Genomic DNA, 13,748 nt, shown 5'->3' on the forward strand with positions numbered 1-13,748 from the left:
GCTTTTCTACCTCGCAAATAAAATAGGCGCCGTCATTAACAATCTAGCTGTTCATATTTTAGGAGCAGGCTGTAACAAACAGACGTTGTTGGGTTGCTATAGAAACCTCAAGGTTCACATGCCCATTACTTATGGCTTTGACATTCAGCTGAAGAGGAATCAAAACAGAAGACTCGCTCCAAAGGATGAATGGAAAAACAATTGATTTATTCACCTGCGCCTGTCAATTCTTCTGCAAACAATTCATCTGCCAATATTCTTAGGATGACAGCTCATCACAACCATCTCAGTTTGGGGTTAATCAATCAAATAAATGTGTTAATCAATAACATAAGAAAATTCTGTTGACACGTATTGGATTCATTTGGTTCGTTCTTTTCCGATAAAAGTTCTGAAAAGTTCTAGAGTTATATATTAAAGATAAATGATAGACCATTTAATTATTTCTAAGTGTCGTTCCCCCCTAAAAACAATGTTCCCAATTCACTGAGTGTCTGACTGTGCATGTAGCTGGTGGTATTTTGGGATGTTTGATGTCTCCTTGGGGAAGACCTGCCTGATCGAGGCATTTTAGAAACAGGTCCCATCTCTGGAGTAGAGGAGAGGGACACATTAAACATATTGGGTTTGTCCAGAATATTTATAGTCCCCAGCACCAGACTAGGCCTTCTTCTCAGAAACAGAGGAACCTTTCCTTCATCCAGTCTGAATGTTTGTGTGTGTGTAGCTGTATCTGTCAGACTGACTGTCCCTGGCTAACCATCAATACCCCTCTCTCCACTCAAGCTACACCAGAGACTGACTGCCTTTTCAAACTGCCTATAAGGCTGACAAGAGACAGCTTTCGCTTTCCATTTTTTATAACTAGTTTCTTTGCAAGAGCTTTGAGATTCTATGTTGTAATGAAAAGTGCTAAATTATTATTATTACCTGAGTGAGTGAGTGTGTGAGTGAATATCTGTGTTAACATGCAAGTGTGCGATTATAACTTCTGTTGATTCTGTGTGCCACTGAGCCTCACCCGTGAGGTAGCTGGTCAGGGCAGAGTGTGACTCACCCCTGAGATAGTTGGTCAGGGCAGTGTGTGAGACTCACCCGTGAGGTAGCTGGTCAGGGCAGTATGTGAGACTCACCCGTGAGGTAACTGGTCAGGGCAGTGTGTGAGACTCACCCCTGAGATAGTTGGTCAGGGCAGTGTGTGAGACTCACCCGTGAGGTAACTGGTCAGGGCAGTGTGTGAGACTCACCCGTGAGGTAACTGGTCAGGGCAGTGTGTGAGACTCACCTGTGAGGTAACTGGTCAGGGCAGTGTGTGAGACTCACCCGTGAGGTAACTGGTCAGGGCAGTGTGTGAGACTCACCCGTGAGGTAACTGGTCAGGGCAGTGTGTGACGGGGACGCTGCTGGCTGCTGAGGCTGCTGGCTCCCTCCTCCCCCTCAGAGACTGGCTCCTCTGCACCTGCCTCAGAACACTGCTCTTCAGGTCCAGCAACGTCGTCATGCTCATTCACTACCTGGGGTCACAAGGAGAATAATTCACATGAACATGAACCTAAAACAAGTGTCAGGTTGTACAACAATGTTCAATAAATGTCTGAAAATCCTTGTAATTGTATATCCCAGTGTTTATTTGAACTATAGTTGGATATACAGTATCTACCACAGTGTTATATCCACTTGAGGAGCTTCCCTTTGGCTACATAAACACAGGGCTAATCACAGTAATCACACCCTCTTAACTCAATTATACTCAACCCATGGCAGAAGGTACGTGCTATTTCTGTCCAAGGCTGACTGATATCGTATGCTGGGTGATTTCATCATAGACTTGCTGGTTGGCCACTGGTGTGACACGCCTACCTGCAATAACTCTTATTAAAGCAATGCTCTCTCAAATCCTCCTCCACCGACCCCCGTCTACTGTAGCAGAGAGAAGTGCTGCTAAGATAGAAGTATCATCACCACAGATTCATCCCTGACTTTGTTCTTAAGGGTCCTACAGTGGATATAAAAAGTCTACACACCCCTGTTAAAATGCCAGGATAAATCATGTCAGAACTTTTTCTACTGTTAATGTGACCTATAATGTGAACAATTCAATTGAAAAAAAACTGAAATCTTCGAGGGGGAAAAAAGAAAAAGAAAAACCTTACAATAACCTGGTTGCATAAGTGTGCACACCCTCTTATAACTGGGGATGTGGCTGTGTTCAGAATTAACCAATCACATTCAAAGTCATGTTAAATAGAAGTCATTACACACCTGCCATCATTTAAAGTGACTCTGATTAATCACAAATAAAGTTCAGCTGTTCTAGTAGGATTTTCCTGCCATTTTCTTAGTTGCATCTCAGAGCAAAAGCCATGGTACGCAGAGAGCTTCCAAAGCATCAGAGGGATCTCATTGTTGAAAGATGTCAGTCAGGAGAAGGGTACAAAAGAATTTCCAAAGCATTACATATACCATGGAACACAGTGAAGACAGTCATCATCAAGTGGAGAAAATATGGCACCACAGAGACATTACCAAGAACTGGACGTCCCTCCAAAATGTATGAAAAGACGAGAAAACTGGTCAGGGAGGCTTCCAAGAGGCCTACAGCAACATTAAAGGAACTGCAGGAATTTCTGGCAAGTACTAGCTGTGTGCTACATGTGACAACAATCTCCCGTATTCTTCATATGAATGGGCTATGGGGTAGGGTGGCAAGACGGAAGCCTTTTCTTACAATGAAAAACATCCAAGCCCGGCTAAAGTTTGCAAAAACAAACATCAAGTCCCCCAAAAGCATGTGGGAAAATGTGTTATGGTCTGATGAAACCAAGGTTGAACTTTTTGGCCATAATTCCAAAAGGTATGTTTGGCGCAAAAACAACACTGCACATCACCCAAAGAACACCATACCCACAATGTAGCATTGTGGTGGCAGCATCATGCTTTGGGGCTGTTTTTCTTCTGCTGGAACTGGGGCCTTAGTCAGGGTGGAGGGAATTATGAACAGTTCCAAATACCAGGCAATTTTCGCACAAAACCTTCAGGCGTCCGTTAGAAAGATGAAGAGGAAGTTCACCTTTCAGCACGACAACAACCCAAAGCACACATCCAAATCCACGAAAGCATGGCTTCACCAGAAGAAGATTAACGTTTTGGAATGGCTCAGACCTGAATCCAATTGAACATCTCTGGGGTGATCTGAAGAGGACTGTGCACAGGAGATGTCCTCGCAATCTGACAGATTTGGAGCGCTTTTGCAAAGAAGAGTGGGCAAATATTGCACATCAAGATGTGCCATGCTAATAGACTCCTACCCAAAAAGACCGAGTGCTGTAATAAAATCAAAAGGTGCTTCAACAAAGTATTAGTTTAAAGGTGTGCACACTTAGGCAACCAGGTTATTGTTAGTTTTTTATTTTTCCCCCTCAAAGATTTCAGTTTGTTTTTCAATTGAATTGTTCACGTTGTAGGTCACATTAAAGGTGGAAAAAGTTCTGACATGATTTATCTTTGTCTCATTATTTTACATCACAAAAACCTGGCATTTTAACAGGGGTGTGTAGACATTTTAAATCCACTGTAAAACTGTGATACGATATGAGATTTCTAAAGAACAAGGCCATCGTTAGGTTCCACCTCTGAGTATGAGTCACTCTCCAGCCTCTGCCAGCTTGTATGGTGGCTGACACCAGTAGACGCAGTAACAGTACAATACTGAGGTAGAGAAAAAACTAAAAGGCACTAAAAGACAAGAAATGACATGGATGCAAGAGAGAGGGTTTGATTGACGGCAAAGTTTTTTCAGGGGACTGATATACACTCTTTTCATCAGCTGACAGCAAATGTCTTTCTTTTGTCACATCTCTGAGGGAACAGGAAGAGAGACAGACTGGCAGCTCTGTGTTCTGCCTTCTTTTAAAACAGTGAAAGTGACACATTAAATAACAGCTAGCTAGACAATATATTTGTAATAGGAATTAACTCAATGTAACTGGTCGAGGCAGATAGTGCGCTTGCCTCGTACTTTTAGTTAGAATGCCAATAGTATCATCGATGTAGGTATTCATATGTCTATGATGCCACCAGTGAGGAAGGTTCTGGATTGCAGTGTCCCTTGGATATGGGTCAAAAGAGTTACTGCCTATGAATGAAGTGGGTTTGAATCTCATGCCACTATTTCCTATACAGTGACAGCATGGTTAAACCCACATGATAAGAAGTACTGTTTTCATTTCACATTTTCATTTCTCAGGGGAGGCTTTTGTGAGAGAGATTTGTTCATATATTGGTCAATTGTGTGCATCGTTTCATGTTTCCCCAAGGTCATAGACACCTGATGCTGTTTTAACCGAGCAGACTACTAACACCAGATACCTGCTTGTGTCTCAGATCCAATACCTGACTGTTAGGTATACACTTGCAGCTCTGACTGGTGATAGTTAGCAAAGCATCACAGTCAGGGAGAAGCCTTCTTCCAGGTGAGCAGCTTATTTCAATTAGACGTGGCTGGCCTCCCAACTGGATGTCACGCTGTCTCAGTCATCAAGTCCCAGTGACAAAAACGGGTCAACGTGCCAAGGAAACACTCACAGCCAAGTGAATATCTCTTTGTCTCTCTCTCTCTCACTCTCTCACACACACATATATCACAGGTGCCCAAACCTTAACAGGGACTGACGGCGTTGCTCAACACTGTATTTCTCCTGTGAGAAGCCAGCGAGCCCCGGCAGCGAAAGGCTCCTTGCTGTTAGGGGATGGAGGGGTCTCTATGGTAACGGTGGAGGGAGAGAAAGGGGTTGGTAAATCCAGGTAGACAGAATTCTACCGAGGCAGGCTGCATAAATAATCACTTGATGTTATTATATCAGTCTTCCCCTGGCCAGGCTAGCTTAACACACCACAGCACCAATGAGGCAAAAGTGGGTCCCGATCCCAGCTGGATTCTCATCTCCTCAGCTCCATATTCAGGGAGGCTAAAGGACTGCAAATGCCCCATCATCAGACTCCCAGGGAGCCAGAATGACACGCTTCTTTCCAAAGCTAATTGTGATGGAGATAAAAATGGATTTATGACTCATATCTATAAAAAAATCTCCCATTCTGTCGCCGGGGACTCATCCTGCCGCTGATGTCATTATCATCCTTATAGATTGGTTAACCTACTGGTATCTATCAAATGACATCAGCCAGCCTAGACTGCTGCTGTAAAGTGTATCCATCAGTGGGACCCTGGAGTCTCACAGCAAGCTTTCTTGATCTCTTTTCTTCAGGCTTGAGTGAACAGATTCTGCCATGATATCATCTTCAAAATAGAGGGCAGGCATTTTTAGAAAATGTAATTTGAATGCCATTGTTATCAATTAGTCCCCAAGTGTTCTCTATTTAGCCATGTTTGGTGACGGTCCTCCCAGTCCCTCGGAATACAGATTGTTTAAATGATCTCGTTGGTCCTATGGGAGATCTACTTGATTATGTGCATGGACTGTACTGTATACGGCCTACTGTGTGTGTGTGTGTGTGTGTGTGTGTGTGTGTGTGTGTTTTTCTTTCTCTTATCCAATTGTATTTTCCACAGTTGTCATTTCTCAATATTATTGTGGTTTTGGGACATACACTGGAAGTCATTCTTTATATTATTTATTATGTTATATATGTTCAGGTTGCTATACAAACCACTGAAATGTCAAGAATCTTTTTCATTAACGACTGGCAATCAAATGGACATTCTGCAAAATGATAATTAAATAAAGATATCCACATGTTGACCTTCCGCTTTGTCAAAATGTAATTACATTCAAAGACACACAAAAACAACATCATTATGGAACAAACCCAATTAACAACTATCTATTTGATTTATGAATCCTTTGTGTGTGGGCCAAACAAGTGGTCACTCAGGCCCACAGACTGAAACCTGTGTGAATGGCTCATCTACAGATAATCAGGGAGGAAAGGACCTTATTGATTTGACAAGGGCTCACTTATGTCCAACACAAACATAACAGCTATACTAGAGTCCTGGGCATTGTGACATGGCAGACAGAACGTGTTGGGCTGGGAGCTCCACATCAAGCCTTTACGGCTCTTGTTGAACATGGAGAGAAAATTCCTCACATGGAATGGGGAGACATAGCAACAGTATCATTGGGATCTGTGTGCATGTCTAGATAGATAAGGGCTCTGATCCCCTCCAGGCTTTGGAAGAACCACCGGATGACAATCAGAGGTTCCACGGTAGCAGCTTATTCTCAGCAGCCCCTGCAACGCCAATGAGCCAATCTGTTAGGGTGATCAGCGGGCGCTCAATTCAGGATTGACATAAGACTGACACTTTGCATCTGAGATCGATAGGCAGTGAATATTTGTCAGTGTTGGTGGGAAAGAGTCTAGGAGCTGTTTTACAGCCTGGGTAAAGGCTTTCTGTTATAGTTAGGCTATACAAAGCCACAACCTGGCAACACAGCAGAAACTACTTAGAGAGCCACATGAACAAGGGCATACTGCAGGGAGCAACAATTCTCTATTCAATGACAATTCACTTTTATGACTATTCTCTGAATACACTGGGTACATGCAATGCATTACATGATATGTAAAACAATACCGACTGGTTATGTTATGTAGATAAGGAAGGTCTCCTCTCTATTCTACTCAACTCAACTCTCAATACAAACACAACCTCAAACACAACACAATATCAACCATGGTGACTATGACAGGATATACTATATTATATGAAAGGTTGCATGATGGTGAGGGTAAATGCTTATGAGCTCGATCCTTTACAAAACCATGATCCTGTGTGAAGTGACAAATGAATGATTCACGGCGTGTTCGTCTCTCTTTAGAAAAAAGGACCAGGGAACCCTTCAACCAACATAATACGGCCTGGATCCTTAGAATCATAGTCATAAGTAGGCCTACTATAAGGGCCAAATTGACATACGGACACATCAAAATGAAGTTACTCTCTCACTCAACCTTTTCACAAGTTGCTCTTTGGATGTTTAAGGAGAGAGAGAGCGGTGCGGGGAATAGACAGGGTTAGCCAGTGTTTTTATAGCACCAGTAGTGCTGAGAGAGTGACTCATAGGGCTAGACTCTAGAATCAAGTAGCCTCTAACCTGCAGCAGGAGGCTTTCTCAAAGCTCTGAGGGAAGAAACTGTACCACACAGACAGATTTAAACTGTCAATCAATAAGAGAATGGAATTTCTTTATAGCCATAGATGTAACCATAGATGTGGGAACAACCATTCAAGTGACTGTTGTGTTTAGAATAACATCTCCGCAACAGCGATTTCTAATCAACCGTGTTTTTCATATCTCAAACTGAAGTGACCGTTACAGAACCAAGCAATCAAACAATCACGTGTTACAATACATTAGGCATAACCCAAAAATAACAACACTTTCAAACTGTGTGCTAATGTTACTCTCAATACAGCACTGAAAATGCACTGTGCAGACAGAAGATGACTATACTGTAATTGTTCTCTTTGTTTAAGATTGAGAGACCTATTTTCTCAAGAGAACTCAAGGGGGACTTCTAAGAATTATGTGAAACAAAATGGTCAAAGAAAATCGGATTCAGCGTTTTCTGTCTTCTGGGACATTACGATGTGTGTCCAGAGGCACATTTTGTTAAATTATTTTGATTAGTGTAATATGATGCAGGATTAATTACAGGCTATGAGGCTACTCATGTAGGATAGGCAAAATTCAGTGGAGGAAATAATATTTTCTTCACTGAATGCATCCACTGGGTACATGATGATGAAATGTAATTCATTATTACAACTCTAAGTGATTACTTTCTAGGTGCAGTGGAAATACAACAACACCTGTCTGAGTTATTTGTCTCCTTAAGATACTTAACGAGCTCCTTCTAAGTGAACACTTAGGACCCCGCTTGTTTTTGTTTACCTCTAAAGAGCTTCATTAAAAAAGGAAATCATATTCCTGCAATCTGCATAACAGTCGTTCACCTCTCTGGTACATGCAAATCCTCTGAGCGCAGAGCATATTGCCACAAAGACCAGACTGATTATGCATCAACCCTCTTCATTGAAATTCACAAATGAGGGCCAATATCGCACAATAATTGGAGAGAGACCATCGGTACTTTCAGAAGTATTGTTAAAAGTTAAAAGGGAGGTTACCAGGAGTGATTGCTATAACGAACACATCAACCAACCCTACATCAGGTTAGTCAGTTTCCAAGACAACTGCATGATATATACATAAGAAAGGTTCTCTTGGCGAATACATCCCTCATGCAGAAAACTATGCTTCATGACAATTTAGCAGGACTGGATGATTGGGGAAAAGTATGCTCTACAAAGGATTCTGATTGTACAGTAATGGAGATTTGTTGAGAGCACTAGAAGTGTAACTATGCAGTTATTATCAATTCACACATCTAGCCTTTAAGTGAAAATAATAATTGATATACATACTTGTGTATTTAAAAAAAGGTGTGTGCATCTCTGCCTGTCTGTTTCTTAAATTATTTCTACATGCCAAATAAGAGTTTCAGTTCAGCAAGGTTGGGTTGCCTTGACCAATGCAGGGAACAGGTTGCAGCTTTTCTAAACGTATCAGTGACATGAACAACTAAGATGGAACAATAGGATGAAATCCTTTGAAAGATCACATGCAGAGTGCATGTTAGAGAACACAAGATCCTCTGAAAGATAGTCGACTAATTATAGCCTACAAATAAATGACTGAATAATATATTTGTGCGTACCATTACCCAACATCTTGTTGAGGAAATGAAATCACCTGTTCGTACTTTTTTTCTGGTCAATAATCAACCAACAGATCAACCAAAAGCATCATGTATAACTAGGATTTCATTTTAAAACCGAAATTAATATTACTGGATTCTGAGGGGATGGATAAACAACTTTTTCTTAGAATAATAAACTAGCAGCTAACAAAAAGATAACAAAACGACATTCATACACATAAGATTTACCGTGGCATAAAATATGTATCTGTCAACTTATTAAAATATTCGTTGATTATGCACGCAAGTTGGTTACAATTAAAATCAACAGGTATGAATGAAATGTCCCCTCCAAAATGTTCACATATTGAAACAGAATAATGCAAAGTGCTCTTTTCATCTTTAAAACAGACATGGAATAGAGAAGGTATACGTGCAACTAAATAAAGTTGAAATGCTGTAGATAATGAAAAATAATGCTCACCTGTAGCTTTCTCATTCACAGTTGCGATGTGCGTATGTTTTTGCTTGCGTCTCTGAGTTCCTGTTTTGGCACAACAAAATCGACGGAAAATACGTGCTTGTCTCTTTAAGATAGGAGATAGTCATCGGCCGCAATAAACGTTAATTTATTTTATTTGATCACAGACAAACGCTCTCATTTTTTCCCGGAGCCGTTTTCTTCTTCACTCATGCTATACCGGTGGTCTCCATATATAGTCACAGGAAGTGAAGGCACACTTTCGCCGCCTCGGGCTGTTGCGGAGGGATGTAAGAAATACACTGTGAGGAAGAGGGTAGATCCACCTGTCACATTTAGCTAGCTCTACCTGTGTCTACTGTCATAATCATCTGCTATAGCTTCAAAATTATACAATAATAAAGGATATTTTTGTTCAGCCAACTACACCAGCATTAACACAACAGGTTATTGTTTATTTGGTACAGGGAACAGTAGATGGAATACTTACCTGAAGTCAAACATTATCAAGTCAACCTGTAAACGGGCCAGATTTGGCCTGCAAGTGGTTTTATTATTAGACATAAAAGACAGTAAAACACCATGAAACCAACTCCAAGTGATTTAAATTTTGGAAATCTGTTCCCAAGTATTCCCACGCATAATACAGAGAAACATGTAACTGTACACAGATGTAAGCAAGGTTTGAAATGATTGTTTTAGTCAAATATTGTATCTGTTGGGCTTCTTGGGGTCAATTTGCGGTCTACAAATTATTTATAATTATGTTCCGGCCCCCTGACCATCCGCTCAAGAAACAAATCGAACCACGACTTAATATAGTTGATGATCCCTTCTGTGAATGATGGACATTCTAAATAATAGGCTATAACATGACAACAGGTATTGAGGTGGAACTGTCTGCCTCCCAACCAGATCCAAAATATACAAATTCTGGTAAAAGCTTACAAAACTCATGATATTCAAATAAGTGTGTACCTCAACTGAGTGAAGATGCCAAATAGACATCTATGGTATTTGTATTAAGGTCTAACATGGTGATTAACTTACAGGCTTGACATTTCTCAAGGTTGCTCCTTGTACTTAGACTACTGAGAAGAGGTGAGATCCTACAGAATTATACTGAAGACATTCATTAAAGGCATTGGGAGAAATAAAATTGACTGTGAGTTTGTTCCCTCATAACCAAACAATGAGTCAGGCAGAAAAAAAAGTGTTTTGAAATGTATAACGCAAATAGCATGACACAAGGTAGGTTCAGCGATGTGCACACTATCTATGGAATAAAAATATATCTTTCAGGTACACCAGACAATCTGACCTTAATGGCAATGTGCTGTTATAATCTCCAACTGGCACAGCCAAAAGAGGACTGGCCACCCCTCAGAGCCTGGTTCCTCTCTAGGTTTCTTCCTAGATTCCTGCCTTTCTAGGGAATTTTTCCTAGCCACTCTGCTTCTACATCTGCATTGCTTGCTGTTTGGGGTTTTAGGCTGGGTTTCTGTATAAGCAGTTTCTGACATCTGCTGATGTAAAAAGGGCTTTATAAATAAATGTGATTGATTGACAACAATTGTGTGGTGCAAAAGGAGAGGCAAGAATCAGAAGCATGTTTGACACAACTCCTAGGTCTCGCAAAAACATGTTTCAAACTGTCTATCGATTGGTTCAATAGTTCAATTTACACATCCTAGCATAGACCCCAGGGAATGAACCCGGTCATGAGGGTCAGGCTGAAGACGATCTACAATCACTCTGAATGACTGTCACTCAGGGGGTCAGAGGTTCCACCCCCCAATGGGATGTAATATTGAGTGACATGGAAATGTACTGAGTTACAAATATATATATACACTGATCAAAAAAATAAAGGGAACACTTAAACAACTTTACATAGTTGAATGTGCTGACAACAAAATCACACAAAAATAATCAATGGAAATCCAATTTATCAACCCATGGAGGTCTGGATTTGGAGTCACACTCAAAATTAAAGTGGAAAACCACACTACAGGCTGATCCAACTTTGATGTAATGTCCTTAAAAAAAGTCAAAATGAGGCTCAGTAGTGTGTGTGGCCTGCACGTGCCTGTATGACCTCCCTACAACGCCTGGGCATGCTCCTGATGAGGTGGCGGATGGTCTCCTGAGGGATCTCCTCCCAGACCTGGACTAAAGCACTCGCTAACTCCTGGACAGTCTGTGGTGCAACGTGGCGTTGGTGGATGGAGCAAGACATGATGTCCCAGATGTGCTCAATTGGATTCAGGTCTGGGTAACGGGCGGGCCAGTCCATAGCATCAATGCCTTCCTCTTGCAGGAACTGCTGACACACTCCAGCCACATGAGGTCTAGCATTGTCTTGCATTAGGAGGAACCCAGGGCCAACCGCACCAGCATATGGTCTCACAAGGGGTCTGAGGATCTCATCTCGGTACCTAATGGCAGTTAGACTACCTCTGGCGAGTAAATGGAGGGCTATGCGGACCCCCAAAGAAATGCCACCCCACACCATGACTGACCCACCGCCAAACCGGTCATGCTGGAGGATGTTGCAGGCAGCAGAACGTTCTCCACGGCGTCTCCAGACTCTGTCACGTCTGTCACGTGCTCAGTGTGAACCTGCTTTCATCTGTGAAGAGCACAGGGCGCCAGTGGCGAATTTGCCAATCTTGTTGTTCTCTGGCAAATGCCAAACGTCCTGCATGATGTTGGGCTGTAAGCACAACCCCCACCTGTGGACGTCGGGCCCTCATACCACCCTCATGGAGTCTGTTTCTGACTGTTTGAGCAGACACATGCACATTTGTGGCCTGCTGGAGGTCATTTTGCAGGGCTCTGGCAGTGCTCCTCCTGCTCCTCCTTGCACAAAGGCGGAGGTAGCGGTCCTGCTGCTGGGTTGTTGCCCTCCTACGGCCTCCTCCACGTCTGCTGATGTACTGACCTGTCTCCTGGTAGCGCCTCCATGCTCTGGACACTACGCTGACAGACACAGCAAACCTTCTTGCCACAGCTCGCATTGATGTGCCATCCTGGATGAGCTGCACTACCTGAGCCACTTGTGTGGGTTGTAGACTCCGTCTCATGCTACCACTAGAGTGAAAGCACCGCCAGCATTCAAAAGTGACCAAAACATCAGCCAGGAAGCATAGGAACTGAGAAGTGGTCTGTGGTCTCCACCTGCAGAACCACTCCTTTATTGGGGGTGTCTTGCTTATTGCCTATAATTTCCACCTGTTGTCTATTCCATTTGCACAACAGCATGTGAAATTTATTGTCAATCAGTGTTGCTTCCTAAGTGGACAGTGTGATTGACTTGGAGTTACATTGTGTTGTTTAAGTGTTCCCTTTATTTTTTTGAGCAGTATATATATATATAATTTCACCTTTGTGTAACCAGGTAGGCCAGTTGAGAACAAGTTCTCATTTACAGCGGCAACCTGGCCAAGCTAAAGCAAAGCAGTGCGACAAAAACAACAACACAGAGTTACACATAAACAAAAGTACAGTCAATAACACAATAGAAAAATCTATGTATATGGTGTGCAAATGTAGAAGAGTAGGGAGGTAAGGCAATAAATAGGCCATGGAGGCGAAATAATTACAATTTAGCATTAACACTGAAGTGATAGATGTGCAGATGATGATGTGCAAGTAGAGATACTGGGGTGCAAAAGAGCAAGAGGATAAGTAACAATATGGGGATGTGGTAGTTGGGTGTACTATATACAGATTGGCTGTGTACAGGTACAGTGATCGGTAAGCTGCTCTGACAGCTGATGCTTAAAGTTAGAGAGGGCGACATAAGACTCCAGCTTCAGTGATTTTTGCAATTCGTTCCAGTCATTGGCAGCAGAGAACTGGAAGAAAAGGCGGCCAAAGGGAGTGTTGGCTTTGGGGGTGACCAGTGAAATATACCTGCTCTAGCGCATGCTACGGGTGGGTGTTGCTTTGGAGACCAGTGAGCTGAGATAAGGTGGGGCTTTACCTAGCATAGACTTATAGATGACCTGGAGCCAGTGGGTTTGGCGACAAATATGTAGTGAGGGCCAGCCAACGAGAGCATAGAGGTCGCAGTGGTGGGTAGTATATGGGGCTTTGGTGACAAACGGATGGCACTGTGATAGACTACATCCAGTTTTCTGAGTAGAGTGTTGGAGGCTATTTTGTAAATGACATCTCCGAAGTCAAGGATCGGTAGGATAGTCAGTGTTACGAGGGTATGTTTGGCAGCATGAGTGAAGGAGGCTTTGTTGCCAAATCGGAAGCCGATTCTAGATTTAATTTTGGATTGGAGATGCTTAATGTGAGTCTGGAAGGAGAGTTTACAGTCTAACCAGACACCTAGGTATTTGTAGTTGTCCACATATTCTAAGTCAGAACCGTCCAGAGTAGTGATGCTAGTCGGGCAGGAGGGTGTGAGCAGCAATCAGTTGAACAGCATGCACTTAGTTTTACTTGCATTTAAAAGCATTTGGAGGCCTCGGAAGGAGTGTTGTATGGCATTGAAGCTTGTTTTGGAGGTTTGTTAGCACAGTGT

At 42.4% G+C, this 13,748-nt stretch overlaps 1 protein-coding gene across 1 annotated transcript in view; it reads right to left on the reverse strand.

The window, feature by feature from the left end:
* The window catches only part of baiap3 (BAI1 associated protein 3), a 42,767-nt gene extending 33,326 nt beyond the window's left edge, over positions 1-9,441 (reverse strand). Inside the window, exons 1-2 of the mRNA XM_045720526.1 lie at positions 9,212-9,441; positions 1,362-1,514 (exon numbers count right to left, since the gene is read on the reverse strand). Of these exons, the coding sequence (XP_045576482.1) occupies positions 1,362-1,507 (146 nt within the window). The 5' untranslated portion in view covers positions 1,508-1,514; positions 9,212-9,441. The remainder of the gene's footprint in view (positions 1-1,361; positions 1,515-9,211) is intronic.
* Positions 9,442-13,748: the final 4,307 nt, after the last annotated feature.

Source organism: Salmo salar, chromosome ssa06 (assembly GCF_905237065.1).
Source record: "Salmo salar chromosome ssa06, Ssal_v3.1, whole genome shotgun sequence".
Classification (NCBI taxonomy): Eukaryota; Metazoa; Chordata; class Actinopteri; order Salmoniformes; family Salmonidae; genus Salmo; species Salmo salar.